General features: G+C 45.2%; 1 protein-coding gene across 4 annotated transcripts in view; it reads left to right on the top strand.

The window, feature by feature from the left end:
• The window catches only part of GALNT3 (polypeptide N-acetylgalactosaminyltransferase 3), a 681517-nt gene that overhangs the window by 285820 nt on the left and 370073 nt on the right, over positions 1-25624 (top strand). For all 4 annotated transcript variants that reach the window (XM_069225259.1, XM_069225260.1, XM_069225257.1 and 1 more), the window contains one exon: positions 5040-5212. In XM_069225259.1, coding sequence (XP_069081360.1) covers positions 5040-5212 — 173 coding nt within the window. The remainder of the gene's footprint in view (positions 1-5039; positions 5213-25624) is intronic.

The following is a 25624-nucleotide window of genomic DNA, read 5'->3' as shown; positions in this document are numbered from 1 at the left end:
TAATAAAAACCATCTCTTTTTAAATGTGTATGATACGATTGCCTGCTGTCTTTTAAATGACTATTCATTTTTTGTCTGTTTATAATGAATTACTGATAGTGTTTATGAATGTTTACATATGTAATTTTACTTTGTGCTTTTATGGTCATGTTTAGACAGAATAAACATTGTTAACTTACTGAGTGACAAGGCTAACTTCTGGCAAATACAATGCTTCTCAACTTCTCCTCCTATGCTATCCTTTGCTATGCAAGTGAGCGTTTAACCTACTTCTACTCCATCACCTTCCACAAGCAATCTTATATGCCTAACTCTTCAAGGGTGAGCTGTTGTCCCTTGTTCAAGGACATAGTCTTTCTTCTCTTTGTTATATGACTATAATTCGCCTCTCACACCTCTTTACTCCCCTCTAAAGGGGATGTCCTTTGCTCACCAGAAAGCACTCTGTTCAAGGACATAGGGGTTCATTACAACCCTGGCGGATGGTGTTAAAGCGGCGGTAAGACCGCCAACAGGCTGGCGGTCTTTTTTTTAGTATTATGACCATGGCGGTTACCGCCATGGTCATCCGCTTCTTCTCCATTCCGCCCGCTGGGCTGGAGACCTGGGTCTCCAGCACGGCGGCCGTCACAATACCGCCGCCGGTATTTTGACCCGGCTTACCGATGAAATCCATGGCGGTAATCACTATCAGTACCAGGGAATACCTTCCCTGGCACTGATAGGGGTCTCCCCCACCCCGACTCCCTCCCCTACACCCCCCACCACCCCTGCCACCCCCCAAAGGTGGCAGAGCCCCCCCACCCCGACCCCCAACATCACATAACTCGCGCACACACCGACATACATGCCTACATCCACACACACAGTCAGACACGCACACCCATATACAGACATACACGCACTCATTCCCAATACACGCAACACACCCGCAAGCATACACGCACTCACACACCCCCTCTACATACACAGACTCACACCCCCATGCACCCACACAACACACAACACCCCCCTCCCCTAACGGACGATCGACTTACCTGTTCCGTCGATCCTCCGGGGGGGGGCAGGAGCCATGGGGGCTGCTCCGCCGACACCACACCATCAACAGAACACCACCACGCCGAATCACAGGACGTGATTCAGCGGGCGGTGTTCTGTTGACGTGGCGGTGGAGCAACCTCCACTTCCCCGCCGCCCGCCAGTCCGGAAAAGGACGGAGAGCTGCCAGCAGTCATAATACGCTGAGCGGAAAACCGCCACCACTAGTGGTCTTCAGCACGGAGGTCCCTCGGCGGTCTTCTCAAAAGACCGCCGAGGTCAAAATGACCACCAAAGTCTTTCTTCTCTCTGTTATATGACTATAATTCGCCTCTCACACCTCTTTACTCCCCTCTAAAGGGGATGTCCTTTGCTCACCAGAAAGCACCAACCTTCCTAGCATACCCTCTGCTCTGCGATCTGCCACTGAACTGGGAGTAGCTGTGAGCCACCGGTATCCACCTTCCTTAACTACAGAGGCCAGAGTGGCTGACACATCTGAGGAATAGAGGGGAGGGAAATACAGTTATCAATGGCAGACCTATTTGAGCACAAATCATTGACAGGTCATGTCCCAAAGCAGAATTACCTCTCTTGCTGAAATATCTTAGAAGGGTACTGAATTCCAAAGTATTTTGTGTATCTTGTGTCTCCCAGACAAGCACATTTAATGTGCCTGCACAGTCGAAGATTGCATTTAACTATTACCTATTCAGAAGAAATACTTAAGTGTCACTACCCTAGTATACTACCATTAGCTCTAAACCTAGGGCACAATTTTGGATATCTGCATAAACTTGATTTTAACGCAGTACTGAGTGAGATAGGTTTCGCAAAATCTAGGATGAGCTCGATTGGTCTAATTAACCCATTAAGTAGTACCAATTTTTTTTTTTTTTATGTTTTATTGATCTGGTTTTAAAGAAGGCATTGCCAGAACACTCTGAACCTGCAAAGGTTAGGGAGACAAGTAAACTCCTTTATCTTGTTGATCACCTCAAGAAGGTGGTGTTTGTCCATCCTCGGGCTTTTAGTAATGGCTGAAATCTTTTAAAGCTCAATCTGGTTGAATTTTGACCTAGAAGAGGGACTTCTTCCATGATTAAGGCACGATTAGGAAAATTGTTGGGTTACTTTGTTCAAAATGTGTTCCACACTGTGGATCAAGATAGTCATCGAAGCGAGCAGGAGGGAGGGGTAAACAGCTGAATCGCACTATAGACAAATGTATTATTGCAAAATGGTAAACCACAGACTAGTTATGTGGAAATGCATGATATAAAAACTTAGTGAAAAAAGAGGGACAGGGTTGATGATCATCCAACTCCCAGACAATCTATGTGCTAAGGCAGATACCTGAGGTTCTACAACACTGAGTTTACTAAACATTGAGTCTTCCATCTGGTGGCTACCAAGTTCTTGTTAGCTTTTTCACAGAGTTTGAATCAAAGGGGGAACTTTAAATTAACGTCATCACGTTCTTTACCATCTCACCAGTTTGCTTCCCATGCCATATTCTACTAGTTAAAATTCTGTGACTGGCATTGAAAATAAATCTCAGGACCACCAAGACCTTTTCCTGCCAACACTTCATTTTCTGAAAACATCAGAAGGTTGAACGTCATTCTCCTGTCTTGTTCCTTAATTGTATAATGGAATTTTGCCTCATTTTGCTTTCCATGTTGAACTACAGGTCCTTCAGAATGTCTTAATTCTCAGTTGCTTTTGAAATAGCCTACTGTTTTGTAATCATGGCAGTTACAGGCATTATTGCCAAGGATACACATCAACATTATATTGCACTTTATAGGTCCCCATTACAATATATAAAAATAGTTATTTAGCAACTGAGTTCGTGTAGTCAAAGGAGCAATCATTCCCCAAAATGCATTATTGGGAGCAAATGTCCTAAAAATGTTTTCTATGAGTTCATTAAATTCTCTGATGGTAGGCAAATGTTGAAAAAAATGTCTTTAGCAAAACACCTTTGAAATTTTAAGAGGCCTTAACAGCTAAGTAGTGGGTTAACCTTGGGGATAAAGTTGCATTTACACTACTTTATTTTCTTGGAGAAAAGATCACTTCAATCGGATCTGGCCTGAGGTAGCCCAAAGAAGTCTTGATTGGATTGGCAAGAGGTCACGGACTAAATGCTTGAGTATGCAGAAAAACACTTCAATGAAGAACCAGCACATATGCAATTTGAGTAAGAATGCCAGGTCCAGATGCAATTTTATTTGATTTCTTGCATTGCAGATAAATTATTTTTGATGTCTTTGTGTCAATCATATTATGCATTCATTTTTTGACTTTAGAAGACACCAGGGCATGGTAATTTCCACTACTAGCGTTAGGATATATAGTGCTGAGGGTAGTATTCAACAGGCCTTCAGGAGATGGACTCTGGTAGGGCGAGATGGGGAAACACAAAGTTCAGAATTGGAGATGTCAAACGTCCCAGTGATGTTTGACATCAGCTGGTACACCTTCACATTTCTTGGCTTGTACTTTAAGCTGCTGGGAGCAGCATGTTGATGATCTTTTAGACAACAATTAATGATGTGTATTGCTTCTTATACTCTATTACTTGCAGGGCTCCTGAAGCACGCTTGTATGGACACCCAGTTCTTTGCTTATATTTGTAATATGTTTGTGCTCATGTCAGTGTGACTTGTCTCCTCGTGTAAAGAGCTCTGATACCATGTTTTGGGTTGAGGTAGCACTAAATAAAATCAAACAAATGTTGCTGGCTTTGGTTGGTACAATCTTTATATTTTTTCAACAATGGACCTATCTTTTCATGGTGATGTCGGACTCTCCTCACTTGCACTTTAGTGGGTAGACTAAACCGAAGACTCTGGCGCGTAACAACTTTGCCTACATTTATTGGTCAACTAGTACTAGAGATATGTCCATCCAGTACGCGATATCTTGACCTGCATTCTAATACACAGAAGGCATTTAATTGTGTGGTTTTTGATTTTGCTATAAACCTTGCAAAGCCATGTGTAAAGTGCAGTCTTGCAAGCCCACATATAGACCTTTGGGAAAATGAATCTCACTCCAGCTGTATGAACATGATACTCGATTCTGGTCTGTTACAATGCCTCGAAGTCCACACAAGTATTGTTGGTTCATTTAACAGAATGGGATTTCTCACTATACCTGCGTTGTGGGCTTGAGTTGGAGGGTAAATCTCTCCAGTATTTTGATATATAAGGAATATAGCAGCATTATCATATGTAGTGAATTGTTCTGCTCTGGAAATGTTACGTTATTTACATTATGATAGAAAATCACTACAAACTGTCCTGACTTTAAATGATTGCAGCTGATTTCAAGGAGCAGCGCTTAGCTACCATCTTCAAATTATTACACTCATTGTCTGCTTGGATGAACCCTTGCAGATTTATGCCTGGTTAGACGCATGAATTATTGGTGCCTTGCATTGGCTTTACCCTTTACCCTGCATTCAGTGCCCACTGTACATAGATATGAGTTCAGATGGCACTGGGATTGAGCAAAGTGAGTGCCCAAGGCCCCAGCTTGTTCCCAAAGCAGGATGAGCCGAACAAAGTCATTTCCTCGGTGGAAAAATCGTGTTAAAGGGAAGTTATAATTTTCTTCACGCTAGGAAAAAGTATATTTGGTATACAATTAAGTAAATGCATTCTTCTAAAAATTCTACTACTGAAATCCATCAGTTAGAGGATGGTAAGCAACTAGCACCTTTCTCATGATCTAGCACATCCCAAATGGAGATTAAATTCATTGATATCACTATAGCCACCAGAAATGAAGGTAGGTGGGCTGGGATTATGCGCACAGGTCTCCACGGAATCTGCAAACTCTACTAATCAGCTTGCTAAGAATATGTGGCCATAAAAATGAATGTGTGGATTCTGTCAGTATGTACGTTCTGTGAACATTCAAATTCAACAACAATCTTTTGATTCCAGCATTGTTCCTGAATAACATGCAACACATTTGTTCGCCTCTAGATGCATTGAGCAAAAGTTCAAACGTTGCCCACCACTTCCAACCACCAGTGTTATCATCGTTTTTCACAATGAAGCATGGTCTGCTCTACTCAGAACTGTTTACAGTGTGATGTATACTTCTCCTTCAATTCTTCTTAAGGAAATCATTTTGGTGGATGATGCCAGTGTGGATGGTAAGAAAGTGTCATAAACTTTACATATGTTTATTACAGTCAGAATTGTGTTGATTTGTTAACTTGGGAATTCAACCTCTGTTAAAATTGTTAGTCCGATGTTAGCACTGGGAGACATTGTCTGTTGAATATTCTCCGAGTGTTGCTACTGATCTCCTGGGGTTTCAGGAGACAGTTTACCTCATCTGCCTTTTAATTTATTTCTAAGTACTTGGGTTCCATAATAAAGGCTCTATTGTAACATCCACGCTTGCAAAAAAGTCAAACCTGACTCTATGCACCTCCTTTTCTCTTGAGTGATAAGCCAGCAAAATACTTTTACATTTCTGAACCCACCATAAATCGACCTTTCTCCCAGTGAACTGGATAGTTGAACTGAAATGACCGCCTTGCATGTATTTACAGAGGAGGAGGAAGTACTGAGCAGTGGGAGCTCAAATCAAAGAAGTCTACTCCTATCGTTTGAGATCACCCAACAAGCAATGATAGAATGTAGATGTGCTGGCACATGCTTTTCATTTTTGGAACTAACATAAATGTGTCCCTTTAGAGTTTTCTTGGTGGCTTGGCAGGCTATACAAGAACAATGCCAACAGATGTGATGCGGAAGTAGAGCAACAGTGGTCCATGGCAAGTGCATTACCGTAGGTCCTTTTGGACTGAGAGCAAGGCTCATGCCGCTAAGCAAACATCCAGCACTTGTGGTCAGTGAGCAATGGGAGCAGATAATACGTCCGGTATTGTGTGTGATTGGGTGCATGGACTCTGGTCTAGGGCCCAGAAGGTGCCCTAGATCAAGGTGCTGCCATGCTAGATACATCTTCAGCAGATGTAGCTTGTCACAAGCCGTATTGATGGTTGATGCCCTTTGATGTTTCTGGCGATGGAAAAGGTTCACACCTTGTTCATGAATTTAGTAGTCATCTGAGGTCTAAACAAGTAGCATGTCTCGATGAGCACAATTAGCTGTGGCGAGGCCTGTGTGTGTTTGTAAGCTTATTGATTATAGAATGGCTCCAAGGGCGGGCTGGAGACTTGTCATGTGAGGTCAGGGGCCAGTGGAACCTCTAATTCATCTGCCATTACCTGAAAATCTCTCAATGCAGCCTCACAATCTCTGAAACTACCCTCTCCAATAAAAAAGAAAATCATCTAGGTAATAAATACCTCTGTCGTGTCATGTGTGAGCTGTAAAACACCTCTGCAGGAAAAAACTAAACAGCTGGAACAGCCTGCAAGAAACAGCAAAACCCATTTCCAGAACTTTGTCAACAAATAACTGTTGCTGGAAATAAATATCCAACAGCAGAACATTATCAGGGTGATCTGGTTAACAGACAAAATGTAGATTCACTGTTACACTTTGCTTATTTAGCTCCTACTCCAATCCGTCTGATTAGGGCCATGCTGTGTCCAAAGATGCAAATTGAACGGCTGAAACTTCCCTTGCAATTAAATCATTAACAGAAACTGTTGTGGAGCCATTTTAGTGATGCTTGTGGGCATGTTACTTTAGCAACTAGACCGGCTGCCTGTGCCCTTTCTGCCAGTACCGTTGTATTTTATTTCATTTTATTCTTTTATTTTTCTTTATCTTGCTGTCCTTTCACCTAGGAAAGCATTTACATTTCTTAGCATGACGTTCTTTCAGTCTGTGCTTTTTTGAAGTTTGCAACAAGAATTGTCGGCACGAGTGGTACACTGCGTCTCTAACATTTCATAGAAACATACATATTTTTACGTGCAGACACTTTTCAATGTACACTAAGGCCCTCATTACGAGTTTGTCGGTCAGCTGGCCACCATGCAGGCGATGGCGGTAGTACCACCATAGGCTGGCGGTGAAGGCCACCATATTATGACCACGGTGGTGATCTCTCCCACATACAGCCAATGCACCACCAGCCCCGCCAGTGTGGTCCTGCCACCGACTACGGCTTTCGCCATCTTCAGGCCAGCAGAAAACCATTCACCACCCACCATATTACGACTTAGCAGACCATCAGGATTTCTGGGGCAGGACTACCGCCACGAAAAGCCTGGTGAAAATGAGCCATATAAAAGGAGACACTCACCTCCAGGGACATACTGGAATCTGCGGCCGCCAAGGACCCCGAACTGGAAGTCTTCCCAATGCTGTACCACGTGATGGAAGTCCAGGAGCAGCAATGTCAACGAAGATGACAACCTTAGTACAGCTGCCTAGCACACAAGAGAGAGAGGGGAGAGTGACACAACCACACCCCACACCATACACACAGAGCACACACATGTAAAACAATCCACTGTAAAATCCAACAATCACATAAACCAGAAGAAAAGAAAGGCAGGACAAATACCTGTGATGCAACCGCTGTATATTAGTGAGAATAGCACCAACAACAAAACAGAAACTATAAAGAAAGGGCTATGGTCAGTCCAATTGTCCATGGCAACTCCCAGGGCAACGAAATAGGCCCATCATGACTCCTGATAGCATAATTGACTCCACTGGACATGGATATCAATGTGTGGAAGGCAGGCACCTCAGGGGGCAGGAGGTAGGGGTGGTGGGGGGGTCTTTTTGGAATGGGGGCCCTTGAACTTAGGTTTAGGAGGGGGTGGGGTCTTTGTTTTCTGTTCCGGCAGGGGAGTGGGCCTGGAGCGGGGGGTGGGAGTGGTTGCCTTGTGCTCCATAGTGGGAGGTTTTTTAGCAAGGGGAGGGACGTTTGCGACACTAGGGGGCAATGGGAGAACTGGAAGCTGGAGGGACTGGGCTGGGGGAGCTGAACCTTGCATTTCTGGACAACACAGGGTGGGTCAGGAGGAGTGAAGCAAGGAAAAGTTTTTTTGGCACAGTACGGTGGAGTGTGGGAGCAGGTTTGGAAGTAGAGGTAGAGGGAGTGGTTGTAGGAGGTGTTGGTGTGCTGGACTGGGTTGTAGGTGCATGTAAAGTGTGCGTGTGTGAGGTGAATGACTGTTGAGTGTCTGAGTGAGAGCATTTAGGTGTTTTGGGAGGAGTGAAAGAGAGGGAGGGAGAGGACAAACGGGTCGTGTGGATGTATGTTGGGCTGGTGTCTGCAAGGAAGGTGGGTGTGCTGCATGTGGTTGTGATGGTGGTGGTGGTTGTGCCGGCACATGTGGTGGATGGGGTGCTAGTCTGCATGTCTGCTGTTGTGGTGACTTTGGGCAAGGCTGAACAGGGGGCAGGATCTGGGACTGACGATGCAGTGCTTGTAGGTGTGAGTGCTGATGTGACTGTGAGGGAGGAGGTGGAGGGGGAGACAGTGGAGGCAGTGGCTGTTGTTGTGTGCGCTTCTGTGTGTTGGCTGTGTGTATGCTTGTGGTGTGCTCTGTTGTGCTTCTCTTTGCAAGTCCTGTCTGTTGTCTTGGGTGCATGCTCATCTGATTGTGTGCTTGGGCTGGGTGGGGGAAGAGGGCTCTCAGACTGGATATAGGTAGTTGGAGGGGGGACGGAAGAAGGCTGCCGTCAAAGAGGAGGCCAGAGCCTGAAACGATCTCTGTAGGCCAGCCAAGCCAACGTGAATGCCCTCCAGGTATGGTTGACTGCCCTACAGAGATGGACCTCAGGAGGTCAATAGCCTCCTCAGTGAGGGCAGCAGACTGTACTGTTGGCCCGGGTGAGGATGGGTCCTCCCTTGGGGGTTTGGCTGGCATTAAACGGCATGCCCTCCGTGGTGGGGCACTGGGGTTTGCCCTCCACCCAGAGAACACCGAAGACTAGACACAACCAGGAAAGGGGGTGGGAGACTCAAGGTCTAGCCCGGGGTCTGGCGTGATTGCATGGGAGCGATGGCGGTCAGAGCCTGGGCCCATTTATTTGTTGTAGCCTGCTTATTCCTTCAAGTGGGGGCCTGGGGCCTAGGTCGGGCCCAGAGGTGGTGGACACATGAGAGGGTGATTTGAGACTATTGTGGCCCTCACTGCTGTTTTTTCTTTGGGTCCCCTGGCAGTCACAGTTGCACCTAGCCATTTCTTCCTGCCTAGACCTTCCTGCTGGAGGCAACCATGGACTGGCTGTTCTGGCCTGACCTACTGATGGCCACACTGCCGTAGCTCTTGGTCTGGGGCACCGGGGAATGAACTGCGTTGCTCCCCATTGAGAACAGATGTTGCCTCTTTCCCCACAGGCACTCTGCCCCACACAGCGGCTGGGGACTACACCTTGAGACCCTGGACTGTTTGAGATCGCCTGACACACACTCACTGTTTCCCCCTTCCTGGTCTTCCTGACTTGCCCCCTGCTTTGGGTAATGGGCCTTGCCTTGAGAGACATTGGAACTGCCGGCCGTGTCCTTAACGAGCCACCTGCTCGGCCTTCAGCTATGGGAAAATCCAGAGCCAGGCAGAAGGGAGTCCTACTGGACACCAAGACCCATGCCCAGGCCCCACATATGGAGTTGATGGGCCCTCCCAAGACCCAATACACGCCCAAATGGAGGAAATCTTTGCTGCCATTATGAACACACTGTAACACGATATTGGCTCACTCTCAGTAAGTTTGGGCCTACTACAAGCAGAACAACACAAATTAGTTGACAGGGTCCAGGAAGTTAAGACCTCAGTTGCAGACCTGGCACCAGACCACCAGAAACTGATTCTCCATATGAAAGAGCTGTCTGATAGTGCTGTGTTCTGGAACACAAGGCTGAATATGCAGAGGGTCGCAATAAATGCAGTAACATCCAGGGGATAGGCCAACCTGAAAGAGTCGAAGGGAATGATATGGTGGCATTTCTGGAACACTGGCTCCAGACTGAGGTTGACCTGAAGGGCCTGACCATTTCTTTGCCATTGAATGTGCCCACCGGGTGCTGGTGCGACTGACGGCCCACCCTCCCTGCCTGGTGGTGGTGCGCTACAGAGATGGGGACACAGTCCTCCAGCAGGCACACTCTGGTGGACCCTTTACAGTGGAAAATGGCAAGGCCTTGGTGTTCCCAGCTTTCATGGTGACAGTACAGGCCAGAAGAGCCTCTTTCCTGGAAGTCAAGAAGGCGCTCCGCAGCAATGGTCTGCAATACTCCCTGATCTTATCTGCCAGGCTCTGCATAATACTGGCCGGCACCACAAACTTCTGTGATGATCTTGATGCAGCTTGGGAGAGGCTGGAGGCCTATGTTAGAAATGGGGTCTTTGGCTGGCAGTCAGGTTACCTCCTGTCCAAGGGCCCTCACTTTAGTCAGGGTAAAGAAGAATCACCCTCAGTTAACCCCCGCTCACCTACTTGGTAGCTTGGCACAAGCAGACAGGCTTAATTTCAGAGTCTAGGTGTAAAGAATTTGTACCAACACACACAGTAACTCAGTGAAAACACTACAAATTGACACGCTATAGGTTTAGAAAAGTAGCTAATATTTTTCTGAACAAATCAAGACTAAAACAATAAAAATCCACCATACACAAATCAAGATATGAATTAAAAAGCAAATAGAGTCTTAAATCTTTAGGAAACAGTGCTAACACTGTTAGCATGAAAAAGTACCTGGGTTGTGTCAAAATAACACCGCACTGGTGAGTGTGCGTCAAAAAAGGCCAGCAATACGTCTATTTCTCACTCCCAAGCGAGACAGAGTGTCGTTCCTCCTCCGGTCGGGTCAGCGTGCATTGTTTTTCCTCTCCGCAGGAGAGCGATGCGTCGATCCGGACAGGCACCCTCAGGTCTGGGCAGGCTTTGCGTTGTTTTTCCGCACCCAGCGATGTGTCAAAAATCCAGTTGCACTTTACCACAAAACCGCGCTGTGTGGGGATTGTGTCGCTATCAGCTTCCGTCAGCCTGTGTTGCACGCCGTTTCTCCAACCACTTTGCGTTGATCTTCCAGCCGCAATGCAGGTAGAGCGTAGATTTCAGCCGCAAAGCCGGCGGCGTGTCGTTTCTCAGCCGCATCTCAGAAGGTGCATCAAAAATTTACCTGCATGGTGGTCTGTGCGTAGATTTTCAGTCTTTGGCTGCCAGCTTCACCTTTCAAGGGCCCAGGACTTGATAGGGCACCACTTGGCAGGGCAAGATTCACAGTAGAGAGTTCAGGTGCTGGGAGGGGTAGTCTTTGATAGCCCTGAGACTTCAACAACAGGAGGCAAGCTCAGGTCAAGCCCTTGGAGATTTCTTCACAAGCAGGAAAGCACAACAAAGTCCAGTCTTTGCCCCCTTTCACAGGCAGAAGCAGCAACTGCAGGATAGCTCCACAAAGCATAGTCACTGGCAGGGCAGCACTTCTCTTCAGCTCTTCTCCTTGGCAGAGGTTCCTCTTGATTTTCAGAAGTGATCTAATTTTCAAGTGTTTGGGTGCTCTTCTTGTACCCATTTCTGCCTTTGAAGTAGGCCTAGTTCAAAGTAAAGTTTCTCTTGTTTGTGAGATCCTGCCTTGCCCAGGCCAGGCCCCAGACACACACCAGGGGGTTGGAGAATGCATTGTGTGAGGCCAGGCACAGCCCTTTCAGGTGTGAGTGACCACTCCTCCCCTCCGTCTTAGCACAGATGGCTCATCAGGATATGCAGGCTACACCCCAGCTCCCTTTGTGTCACTGTCTAGAGAGAGGTGCAAACAGCCCAGCTGTCAAACTGACCCAGACAGGGAATCCACAGACAGGCAGAATGGTTTAAGCAAGAAAATGCCTACTTTGTAAAAGTTGCATTTTCAAACACACAATCTCAAAACCAACTTTACTAAAATATGTATTTTCAAATTGTGAGTTCAGAGACCCCAAACTCCACATGTCCATCTGCTCCCAAAGGGAATCTACACTTTAATCTTATTTAAAGGTAGCCCCCGTGTTAACCTATGAGAGAGAGAGACCTTGCAACAGTGAAAACTGAATTTGGCAGTATTTCACTGTCAGGACATATAAAACACATTAGTATATGTCCTACCTTAAACATACACTGAACCCTGCCATGGTGATACCTAGGGACAGCCTTGAGGGTGTCTTAAATGTAAGAAAAGCAAAGGCTTAGCCCTGGTGTAATAAAGTGAATCCACACCAGATGAAGATATATGGTAGGAGGCATTTATTACAGCCTCAACCAACAGCCAGCATATCAACTGTCATACAGAGAACCCTGCATGACAGAACCTCAGAACAAGCTGGTTCCATGCCCAGTGTTCTGGCATGGAGCCATGTTACATCATTACACTTCTTCCTCTTTACATTAGAACAGAAATAACATGAGAACAAAAAACACATTTGAACAGAAAGAAAAAGAGGGTAGAAAGAACTACACAAAATCACGAAAATGTAAAGGAAACCTGCGTGTTCTGACACTCCTACAAGTATTATCAGACCTTAAATCAATGTCAGAGGGAAAATGATAAGAAGTATCATCTCTCCTGTCGGCCACACCACACCCCCCAAAATGTGCTACACGACTATGATTCCAGATGCGACCATCATCCGTCTTGACAGCATTTTTAAACAGCTTAATGATAGTTTTTGGAGAGGTATATTTTGACCAATTTTGACACCCAACAGGAGCTTTGACCTTTACTTTATCTCCAACCTCAAAATTTGTAACTTTCGCATTATTCCTTTTATCAACATAAATCTTCCTTTTGCTTTGCAGAGACACTTCTTTGTCTCTCCATTCCCCAATACCATTGTTTTTCAAACCCTTCCCAGCAACCATCCAGCCAGGACACAAACAAGTATTTGGAGACCTTCCCCTGAGCAGTTCAAAAGGAGTCTTCCCCGTTGATGCATGAGGAGTGTACCTGTAAGCTGTTATACGACCCTGCAGTTCTTTTCTCCAATCTAAACAGTTTACCTTTGCTAATTGTATACTCTCCTTTAAAGTCCTGTTAAATCTCTCCAAAGCACCATTCGCCTCTGGATGATATAACGCAATTTTTTTATGTACAATTCCACATTTTACAAAATACTCCTCCATCTGAGCAGAACAGAACTGCGGACCATTGTCAGAAAGAATAGAGTTAGGAAAACTCTCGCGTTTGAACACAGATTCTAAAAAACTGATCACAGATTGAGAAGTGATCTCTCTCACCAAACTCACCTCCACCCATCGTGAATACAAATCCAGCAACACCAACAGGTAAGGAGTCTGATGTTCTCCATGCAATGGCCCCACAATATCGATAGCTAATTCATCCCATGGACTTTTTGGTAAACTTCTACAAACCATAGGTGAACATCTTGGTTTGAGTACCTTATCACTAGCTTGACAAGGTGTACACTCCCTAACAGTACGTTCGACCATCAAATCTAATCCAGGCCACCAGAAATCCTGACGGATGCGCTCTTTGGTTTTAGAAATGCCCATATGCCCTTCATGAGCCATGTTCACGATGACTTCTCTCAAACTCAATGGGGGAATCATTCTTGTGCCCCTCATTAGAACACCATCAACAACGGCTAACTCATTCGCAACTAACGACCAAGGTTTAACCAGACTTCGAGACTTATGCTGATCCAAAAGAGACATCACAGAACACAATTCACTATCCTTTTGCAACTCATCCCTCCATTCATCTTCCTTTACAGCCCCCAGCGTAACATCACAAACTCTTATGCCACACTCAGCATCACATTGATTATTTTCATCCTGAGATTTATCATTCTCTACCACCTCCACCAATCTCGACAGACAGTCTGCCGTTACATTTGTCTTTCCCGGAATGTATTCAAACATGAAGTTATACTCCTGTAAGGAAATGACCCATCTCCTGATCCTCGAGGAAATCGAGTCCAAACCCTTCTTCTCAAAAATTTCTTTCAGGGGTTTATGATCAGACCTGACTACGAAAGAAGATCCCCACACAAATTTTCTGAACTTGTTTATGGCCCAGAATATTGCCAACGCTTCCTTCTCTATAACAGAATAACATATCTCTGCCCTTTTCAAGCATCTTGAAGCACAAGCTATTAGCACCTCTTGGCCCTTCCTGATCTGAAAAAAGAAGAGCACCCAGCCCCTTTATACTCGCATCAGTAACAATGAAAGTGGGATTCCCAGGTACAAAAGCTTGTAAGTTTGGTGCATTCCTGAGATCATTTTTTACTTGTTTAAATTCTGTACCACACTCTTCCGTCCAAACAAACTCTGCATTCTTACACATCAACTTCCTTAGATTTACTGTCTTATCTGCAAAATTTTGTATAAATTTGTTATAAAATTCTGCCATACCTAAGAATGAAGAAACCTCATCTTTTGTACACGGTTCTTTTAACATTTCGATAGTGTCCACCAAATCCTTTTTAGGACTCACCCCCTGCCGTGAAATATGATGACCCAAATAGTCCAGTTCAGTGACTCCAAATTTACATTTGCTTCGCCTAAGAGATAACCCAGCATCAAGCATCCTTTTAAGCACAGCATGCACCCTCTCATCATGTTCTCTCACGTTTCTCCCACATATTAATACATCATCCTGGTAGCACTTTACGCCTGAAATGCCTTTAAAAAGATCTTCCATAATCCTCTGGAATACTGAGGCCGCAGAAACCAGCCCAAACGGCATACGCAAAAACTTGAAGGCCCCCATTGGCGTAATAAAAGCCGTTAATTCTTGACACTCTTTACTCAACGGAACCTGATGGTATGCTGATGCCATATCCAGAGTGGTAAAATAGCAAGCACCATCCAACGATGATACTAATTCCTCAATATTGGGAAGTGGGAACTTGTCAACCACCACTTCTTTATTTAAGGCACGAAGATCCACACATAGACGGATTTCTTTATTTGGTTTACGTGCCACAACAATGGGAGCTAACCACTCCGTTGCCTCTACAGGCTGTATAACACCAGAGGACAACAATTTATCTATCTCTTTTTGTACAGCGTCTTGGACACAAATGGGAATGCGTCTAACTTTTGCCACAACTGGTACTGCGCCCTGTTTCAACTTAATATGGTGATTGTACCCCTTTAAACACCCCAAGGTGTCACTGAACAATTCACCAAAAGCTCTCACAAACTTGTTTTCGTCACCCTCAATAGATTGTACCTGAACAGATGGATGTGCATTAGGATTGAGAATGACACCCAAGCGTGCTTGATGACTCCAGCTCAACAAATTATCACCCCTCTCAGCAACATAAATCCTAGCATCAGTGAACCTACCATTGTACTCAATGCAGTCATCAAAATAACCTAATAACTTAATTGGCAACCCACCATAACCCGTAGGTTTAATATTAGGTTTGAACAGTTTCTTCCTTCCTTGAAAATTCTTCATAAAAAAATCCTTTGAGAGAAACGTGATGTGAGAGCACGAATCAAATTTAATTTTGACTCTAACATTCCCCACCAAAACCCACTCAGAGGGATGTTCCACCTCACTCTCACTAACTTGAAAACTGACTTCCTTTATTTCTGATCTTGAATCTCTCCTATTCCTCATTCTACAATTTTTCCCAAAATGTCCTCTTTTTCCGCAAACATTACAAGTAATCCTATTAGCAGGACACTCACTTGCATTAGCCATGTGTCCAAATCTTCCACATCTGTAGCAATTTCCTTGAAAAGGTGTTGCAAACCTCCTTCCCCTGTGTCTTTCCTGCGCTATTTTCTATTACAACACCTTTCTCACAGACACCCTCATACTTTTTTTCCTTCTCATCTTTTTGTATGACTTGACACTCCACTTCTTGTGCTTTCACACTGACCTTGTCTTCTTTATGTGCTTTACTTAGTTCTCCAACACACTTTAACATATGCTCTACCCTTTTTGCAATACTAACAACCTCATCCAACGGTGGCTCGTCCTTTAGCCAGAGTTCTTCCCTCACTTTATCACTGCAACACCTCAGCACAAACTGATCTCTAATCCTTTCTTCTACCAACGCCCCAAATTTACAACTTGAAGCCAACTTCCGTAAAGCCGTAATATATTCTTCAACACTCTCCTCTTTCCCTTGCTCCCGCAAACCAAAATGGTACCTTTCCATAATAGTACTAATCTTTGGCAAGTAATGTAAATCTAGTTGTCTTGCACATATTTCATAATCATTCAACCCCCTCTGATCAGCTTGCGACAATGGAGGTAGATTTTCCAACACCTCCTGTCCTTCACCCCCTAAACAATGTAACAAAAGTGCCTGCTTCCTTTCACCACTCAAATTCGTACCACACACCCTGGCATAATTCTCAAAAATCTTTTTCCATTTCTTCCACTTAATAACCGGTTCTCCTGGATCTGACAAGAAAAACGGCGGCGCCGTAACATTCTGCATACTCACAAGAGGTGTAAAACACTTCTTCCCCACAATATATTCCAAACCCTACTAGTTGCTAAAAGTACTTAAAGTCCAAAAGGTGTGCCAGTCACTGTATGTCCCAGCACGATGCCGCTATATCAAACACGGGTCTTCAGGTGTGTTTGTCACCGCAGAGACGACCTTTTCAGTTTAATTCATTTTACAACGCCCAATACTTGTATTCCACAAGTGCAATAAAGTTTCCAAAGAAATGTATATTCCCGTGACCACAAACCAATATAGTGATCCTTATCCAGTCTCCGTCTAAGTTTCAACTTCCAATAGACTGTCGATGTTCTTCTTCGATGTCCTCCAACAATTGCGCTGTAAAACATTTTTTTTTTTTTAAATACAAAATTCCTTCTTCCTCATCTAAGATGGCCGCCACGAAACATTTGGTCCGTTTTCTTCAGGCAGTTGGGCTTGCTTTCTCTTTGAGCAATCTCGGATCGTTTTCCTCACTCAAAATGGCCGCAACCAAACATCCAGTCTATTTTCTTCAGTCAATCTGGCTTGTTTTTCTCCTTCCACCACACTCAAGATGGCCGCCAACAATTCCCACAGCTTTCAGTCCTTTTGCAATTGCTCACTGACCTTCTGACGTCGTGAAGCATACAGAGACCACTTTGATCCTCAGTAAATGCTCAAACAGCTTTCCACAAAGCCCCTACAACCGCAATTTCACACTTTTCTCCGCTAGAACATGCTGCAAGACGCTCGATCCTCTCCAGCACGTCTCTGTAAGTTATCTCCGTTTTTCTCTTAAATAATCCAAGCTCTTCCTTCTTTGTTGTTGTTGAGGCTGTCCCTTCCTCTGTGTTCCTTTCTCCGCCCAAGCGTCGCCAGTGTAATAAAGTGAATCCACACCAGATGAAGATATATGGTAGGAGGTATTTATTACAGCCTCAACCAACAGCCAGCATATCAACTGTCATACAGAGAACCCTGCATGACAGAACCTCAGAACAAGCTGGTTCCATGCCCAGTGTTCTGGCATGGAGCCATGTTACATCATTACACCTGGCAAGTTGGGTACTTGCCAAATCGAACTGGCAGTTTAAAACTGCACACACAAACACTGCAGTGGCAGGGCTGAGCCATGTTCACAAGGCTACTAATGTGGGTGGCACAACCAGTGCAGCAGGCCCACTAGTAGCATTTAATTTACAGGCCCTGGGCAACTCTAGTGCACTGTACTATGGACTTACATGTAAATCAAATATGCCAGTCATGGAAATCCAATTACACATACATTCCACATAGGAGCACTTGCACATTAGCACTGGATAGCAGTGGTAAAGTGTCCAGAGTAACAAAAACAGAGTCTGGCACACATCAACAATCTGGTAAACTGAGGCAAAAAGTTAGGGGAGATCACGCCAAGGATGCCAAGTCTAGGAGTCTACAAGGCTGGATCTGAATCTCAGAAGAAGGGGCATGCCTCCGGAGAACCCTGGCGAGGGATGAGAAGGAGACCCTGGGTGGCCCCTGTGGTGGACTGGCAAAGAGGCCAACCCCCTCTCAGACAGAGAGGGAGGGAGCAATGGCTCTTCAAGCTGTAGCTGAAATTGCAACAACATAAAGAACCACTTCCAAAGCAGGTACCCTTTCAGACTCTAAATCAGCCCAATCTGACTCTGCATCTGTCCATGTGGACAGCAAATTTATGCCTGAAGTAACACCAGGCTCCATGGATGAAATCATTTGGCCTATAATCCTGCACACTTCAAGACCTAGGGTACCTGAATGGGGGTCTGACTGACCTTATAGTATTTTACACTGATGTTACATCTCCTGCTGACAGATGTCTGGAACCAGATTCTCTCCTTAAACACAGCTGTGACACATTCTTCTCCTTTGCGTTCTGATACAAATTGGTGCTATACCCATGGTCTGATGGGATCGCAGGGTGTTTGGGCTTGAGAGATAGGGCTAGTGTGTATGGCAGATCATGCTGACCTTTATACATTGGCACCACCTCCCTCTCTGGACAGTCCCTTATAGAGAGGCTGGTGGAGATGCTTTGACCTGATGTTTAAGCTATTACAGTTTGGGTAACTGGCCATTGCCAGATTGTCCTGTGTAGAGGTATTGTTGGGGAAAAGTTTCAAATTTGTTTTTTGTTGCCGGGACCGCAGAGGACCTCACATATAACAGACCTGTTGTGGGGAAGAGCTGGATTGTTGAAAGGGATAAACTGCATACTAGACCTATATGCCAGACTCACATGCTGTACTGAAGTTTAAGTCTTGGAGCATTCCGTGGATGGACTCAGCCACTAAATGACACAATATACACAGGTACCTGGGGAGACTGGGAGTGCAGGTGGCCATGCTCCAGGAGACGCATCTTAAGCAGCTTAAGGTGGATCACTTGCATCGTAGGTGGCAAGACCAGTTGTTTGCTACCTCCTACTCTGCTTTTGTCAGGGGGATACTGACACGGGTTACAGTGGGGACACCATTTGAACCCATACACTCCCCCCACAGATAGAGAAGGCGGTTATGTGATTAGCAAAGGGAGGCTGCTGGGCCTGGACATTACCTTGGAATGTGTTTACGCCCAAAACCAAGACCAGGTAACATTTCTTCGGGCCCTTTCAACCACAGTGGCACCATTGACATCAGATGACCTCCCCTCCTTGTACAGGACTTTAACTGTGTTACTGACATACTACTTGGCGCCTCTATCCTGCTGGTTGCCTTGTACATAGGATTGCAGAGGGCTTTCAAGAACGGATGGGACACTGGAATCTGGATGATGTCTGGAGGACACAACATGGGGACACTCAAGATTATTCATTTTAATCTCCCACTTACAAACCACACACTAGGATAGATAACTTTGTGTGCTTTCAAAGACTTATTCAATCCATCTTAGGTACTAAATATTTGGGATGCACCCTGTCTGACCACAGCCCTCTACTATTGGGTTTCCAACCATTTGGGGAACGCCCCTAAATTCTAGCGTAGCAACTTAATCCACAATCCTTTGAAGACATAAGCTTCCGGGGATCCCTAGGTGAGGCAATCTCCGACTACTTTAGTAATAATCAAGGCTCTGCATCAACTGGTCTTATTGAATGGGAGGCTTTTCAAAGTTGTGGTCCGTGGCCACAGCTTGGGCTATTCGGTTGGTATCCAGCAAGAACTCCACGGTGAACTTCTGATTTTAGACAGTAAATTACACAAACTGGACAATGCTCAGGGCACAGTACCCTGTGCCCTTTAAAGACTCTGTGAGGCCAAGAAATGCTACAAGGCCATCCTGGAGCGGTTTCACTGCCAAGATTATAAAACCTGTTTCACCAGAGTACATGATGAAGGTAGCTGCTTGGGCAGGCTACTGCGTGATTGATGAGACGGGAGTCACAGGGGGCCCCTATCACTCATATACTAATGGACACAGGTGATCCTCTTATTCCCCAGAAGGTATCAATTCCCTATTTAGGGAATACTATGAAACCTTATATAGCGACTTGGGTCTGGTCCTGCAGGAGACTCAGCTGGCCTTTCTGGGGAGACTGTTGCTATGAATACTCCCTTTGTAAGTGTGGGAAGAACTGGGTAGACCAGTGATGGTACAGGAGATCTGCTTTGTCATTAAAGAAATGGTGATAGGCAAGACGCTGGGCCCAGATGTACGACCACAGAGTTTTACCCCACTTTTGCTGGGATTCGGGCCCCCAGTCTTGAAGCCCGAATGCGGAGCCAATCAGCTAGGAGGGTTGCCCGCCTATGTCTGTGATGCTGTTGTGATTCCCACTCCCTAAGACCTGCACCCAGGGGGCCCATACCTCGGCTTTTAGACCTCTTTCCATGTTAAACGTGGATTTTACTACTCTCTCATTTTGTGGGCAAAATTCTTATGGACCAAAACAGGTTAATCCTCACCGGAATACCTCCCTCAGTCTCGGGAGACTTTACCAGATAGTTCATCACCTGGATGCATGCTTTTCTTCCCTTTGCCGTGCTGATGTCGATAGGCCTTGAAAAGGCCTTCCACACAGTTCGCTGGTATTTGCTGTTTGCAGTGATGACAGATGGGTCTGAGGGAAATGCTGGATCAGTTGAGTCCAACTCCTTTATACAGCCCCTACCACCTGGGTCAGGGTGGGAAAGGTTGCCTCTCCACAATATTGAGTACATCGAGGTACCAGGCACTTAGGTACAGTAAAGGTAGGATCTGTGTCACATGGTCCGCCTTCCCTCGATACACCAAGACATAACCCCACTTACATGGGTACGTATATTGTCAGCAAGGATGTGATGATTCTATCCATCCTGTCCCTTCCCCCTTCCCTTTGATAGAGCATATCTCTCTTACTTTATTAGGAACAGGCAGTCCCTAGATGTGGTTTCTAAATGGTTTGGTATGTGTGTGTGGGGGGGGTTCTTTATATCCCAAAATATTTATCCTTTTTGTTTCTTCTTCTTCCTCCCGTTTCGGGGGTTTCTTTTATGTTTTCCCCAGTACTCTTATAATTAATAGGTTATCCTAAACTGTTTGACTCTCCCTAAATAGGTAGTACATAGCTCACTGATATCATGGTATTGATTTAGGATGAACTGTTGCCTTTAATCTTGGTGCAGATAATAAGTAATATCGATTGTTATGTTGATGAAGTATAGTTTATGTCCAATGTATTTGCTGAATATATGGGGGGCGTTATTTACGACTGTGTCTTATGATTACTCCTGGGTGATGCCTTATTCAAATGTTAGTAAAAAAAATATGTTTAAAAAAAAGATTTTAATAAGTTTGACTTTTTTCCAATATTTTTGGGAACCATGGATTCTCCAATGGTCCTGAAACCGAGACAGGACTGCAAGTACCCTATGGTTTCTGAGTCTGATCATGTGATTGGACCGAATTCAGATTCGCAGATTCTTCAGAATTTTTTTTTTTTTTAAAGATATATAGGAGACACTAAATGAAGTCAGTTTGAACATGTTCAGCAGTATGTTTATTGTATTATATATTTGATATTAAGGTTACCTGTACGATTTATCTTTTTTTTATAAATCTGCAAATCTACGGCCTGGATTTGCGAATTCTCGTGACGACACACCCAAACCTTTCCTTTTGATTGGCCACATATGTACCACACCTTATATTAAAAGATACCTCACCCAAAACCTGGTTCTTCATATTGAACAGTGCAGAGAGTAACACAGCTTCAGTTACATCTGCTGCTTTTGAGCTGTTGAGAACTTCAGTTCTGGACATGATTGCATCAAACCCTTCCAGGGAGGCAGAGGATCCTGTGCTGTTCCAGGGTGATGAAAGACATGAATACCCTCGTCCAAAGACACAAAGGGGGTGATTCTAACTTCCCCCACCAAAATACTGCTCCGCGGTCGAAAGACCGCTGAGGGTATTTTGGGATTTGCCCTGGGCTGGCGGGCGGCCGCCAAAAGGCCGCCCGCCAGCCCAGGGCAAATCAACCTTCCCACTAAGATGCCGGCTCAGAATTGAGCCGGCGGAGTGGGAAGGTGCGACGGGTGCAGTTGCACCCGTCGCGTATTTCAGTGTCTGCTAGGCAGACACTGAAATACTTTGTGGGGCCCTCTTACGGGGGCCCCTCGGCACCCCCTACCGCGATCCTGTTCCTGGCGGGCGAACCGCCAGGAACAGGATGGCTGTAGGGGGTGTCAGAATCCCCCATGGCCAGGGCAGCGGTAAACCGGCGGGAGACCGCCGGTTTACCCTTTCTGACCGCGGCCACACCGCCGCGGTCAGAATGCCCTGCGGGGCACCGCCGGTCTGTCGGCGGTGCTCCCGCCGACCCTGGCCCCGGCGGTCTAAGACCGCCGGGGTTAGAATGAGGGCCAAAGTGAGGTGTGGCAATCTTTTACAATTTCCTCAGGAGTGAAGAACATCACGGCACGTATTGTGAAATGTGCTATTTATGGCAAAGAATTAATCCGTGGCACCAGCAAAAAGTACAGGTATGGTACCAGCTCTGTCTGGAAGGATCTTAAGATCATCCACCAGAGATCTTATTTAATGATAGTATGTGAAAGGGGTACTAGTTTTTCCACATCTTTGGCCACTTTGCCTGCACCCTGCTGAATATTTGGATGCATTGAAGAACCACCCTAGTTATTTTTTTTTTGCTTTTGGCATCCATCTTTTTTCCGTCTGACTTGAGTTAGAAGGCCTGTTGCTTTTCGTTATGGTTGTTTTTTCCCTACAGTGTTGCACCTGTTTTTTTTTTAGGTGCTTTAAAAAAAATACAATAAAAATGTTGAATCTTTTTTCTTTTTAAAAAAAAAAAAAGGTTCTTGTTAGAACCACACCATTTATATCTGTATTGTTTAAGGTAAGTGTGTGCCTGGGTGTGTCAGCATATGAATCAGTGTATGCCTATGTGTCACTGTATGCATCAGTGTGTGCCTGGGTGTGTCAGTATGTGCCTGGTGTGTCAGTGTATGCTTCAGTGTGTGCCTGGATGTATCAGTGTATGCATGAGTGTGTACCTAGGTGTGTTACTGTATGTATCAATGTGTGCCAGGGTATGCAAGTGTATAAATGAGTGTGTTCATCAGTGTGTGCCTTTGTGTTAGTGTATGCATGAGTGTGTGCCTCGGTGTATCAGTGTTTGTGTCAGTGTGTACCTGGGTGTGTCAGCCTATGCATGATTGTCTTCCTGGGTGTGTTAGAACATGCCTTAGTGTGTGGCTGGTTGTGTCAATGTATACATCCTCCTTGGAACTCTGTAGGCTATCATGCAATCTTTGTTTCATTGTGATGTTGTTCTTAATAAATTGTGCCATCCAGTCTTAGGGGGTCATTCTAACTCTGACGGGCGGCGGAGGCCGCCCGCCAGAGTTCCCCCCTCCAGAACACCGCTCCGCGGTCATAAGACCGCTGCGGTGATTCTGGGTTTCCCACTGGGCTGGCGGGCGACTGCCAAAAGGCCGCCCGCCAGCCCAGTGGGAAACATCCCTCCATGAGGATGCCGGCTCCGAATGGAGCCGGCGGAGTGGAGGATGTGCGACGGGTGCAGTTGCACCCGTCGCGAATTTCAGTGTCTGCTCAGCAGACACTGAAATTCTTTGTGGGGCCCTCTTACGGGGGCCCCTGCAGTGCCCATGCCATTGGCATGTGCACTGCAGGGGCCCCCAGGGGCCCCACGACACCCCATACCGCCATCCTGTTCCTGGCGGGCGACCCGCCAGGAACAGGATGGCGGTATGGGGTGTCAGAATCCCCATGGCGGCGCAGCAAGCTGCGCCGCCATGGAGGATTCTGCAGGACAGCGGAAAACCGGCGGGAGACCGCCGGTTTTCCTGTTCTGACCGCGGCTGAACCGCCGCGGTCAGAATGTCCTGAGGAGCACCGCCAGCCTGTTGGCGGTGCTCCCGCCGACCCTGGCCCCGGCGGTCCGTGCCCGCCGGGGTCAGAATCAGGCCCTTAGTTTTTAATAAAGCTTTTCCCAGTGCCAGCTTGACCGCTGACCTATAATAGTATTGGTGTAAATGATGTGTATTTACATTCTTTCTTCTCGTGGAGGAATCCATGCTCTATTTTCTCTTTTACCTTCATGTATCCTTTTGTGCTCGTCATTTAGCTGTGCAACTATCTGCTCCAAACCAATGCTTTATTGTCTTGCTTGTTGTATTTCACTCTTCACCTCATTCATGGCAGGTTCATTTTCTATATATCTTCCATAAGCGTATCTTGGCTGAGCGGTCCTGAACTCTGGCTGTTTTGGGAACTGTTCTTAGTTATCTCTGCAGCAATTGTTTCCTCCTGTTAATCTCATTATTTAACATTTTCATGTAATTGAGAAAGACTGAACACTGAATGCTGTCTTTCACAGTGTTGAAAGAATCTTCTTAGCAGTCAAAGTGTCCGAGTAACTCTGATTCAGACCACCAAAGCTGGAACAGTTAAGTGCCACATAACAAAACTCTGATTAATCAGAAGTTTGGCAGCTAAGTTTTCTGTTATTAACTTGACTTCCTTTTGTGTGTCGTACCAGACAACCATCACAACCAACTCTTGCATATTTACCTTTGTCTATGTTTATTGTTACATTGTTTCTGTATCTATAGTGTTGAAGTATTTTATAAATCCACATGTTTTCAAAATGTGGACTCATTCTTGGATAGTAAGTGTCCAACACATTTGTTTTCACAATGTCTGGACTTTCAGGGTTGAACTCAGCTAGGTACTGAATTTCTGGGAAATACTTCAACACTCTATGTCAAGTGCTTGCAAGGTCTAGACTTACCCAAACAATAGCCCTTGACTTCGAGTACAAACTGGCTAAGCTAAGATCATAGCATTCATAGGAACCTTTCGCTATTTGAAAGCATTTTCAAACTAAAGCTGTACAATTTCTTAGTTAAAGACTTTTCAGCAGAAATCTCCTCGCACAGCTCCTTCATCTCTGTCTTTTTTAATTTTGTAATGTAGGAAGTCACATAATGAGCAACAGCGATGGAGTTATCTGCGCCAAATTGTATATTCATATTTGCATTCCACATTTTGAGAATCACAGGATTATAGTCATTAATATACTTGGAAGCGTCTGTTCTTCTGAGATTATATGTTTTTTTTGGTGATTTACGTGTCCATGTATGTCTGACTGTAGATAAAAAAACTGTTCAGTCTTCTTTCAGAAATCACAGGTCTTGGAAATCCAAAACAATAACTTGTGTAAAATGTTTCCTTTAGCCCTGTATTTTCAGTGACAGTGCTTGCCATAGCTATGTGTTTGAAAGAGTAGAACTTGCTGTTTCAGACCTTTTTTCATCACCATCTTTTGGAATGACACATGTCACCATCTGTTGTATGAAAGAGAGTACAGAGTCATCACTGTCTGTTCCAAATTTTGTTGCATCTTTTATCTATAACAGAATGTGAATATGCAGAGCACCTCCTGCTTTTTACTCTTCATGGCAAAAGAAGTCACTAACTTTGCCAAGAGGAGGATTTGTTTCATTGCAGATGAAAGACAGCATGACTTGAAATCTGTAGTTAAAATATCTACAAACATTGGCAGGACCCAAAGAGCAAAGCTCCCCACCTGTCTTCACATTGATGGCCTTAATGTTTGAGTTTGCTCCTCTCAAAAAGTAAAGTATGTCATCCCATGCGTACTCTGCGCAACTAAGTATCACATGCGAAGTAGGTGCCCCTACGTTTCGCAACATACATTTCAGTTCTCCATGACGACTATACCAA

This window comes from Pleurodeles waltl, chromosome 3_1 (assembly GCF_031143425.1).
Source record: "Pleurodeles waltl isolate 20211129_DDA chromosome 3_1, aPleWal1.hap1.20221129, whole genome shotgun sequence".
Lineage (NCBI taxonomy): Eukaryota > Metazoa > Chordata > Amphibia > Caudata > Salamandridae > Pleurodeles > Pleurodeles waltl.
The sequence above is the reverse complement of the archived record's forward strand: the minus strand, read 5'-3'. Positions and strand labels throughout refer to the sequence as shown.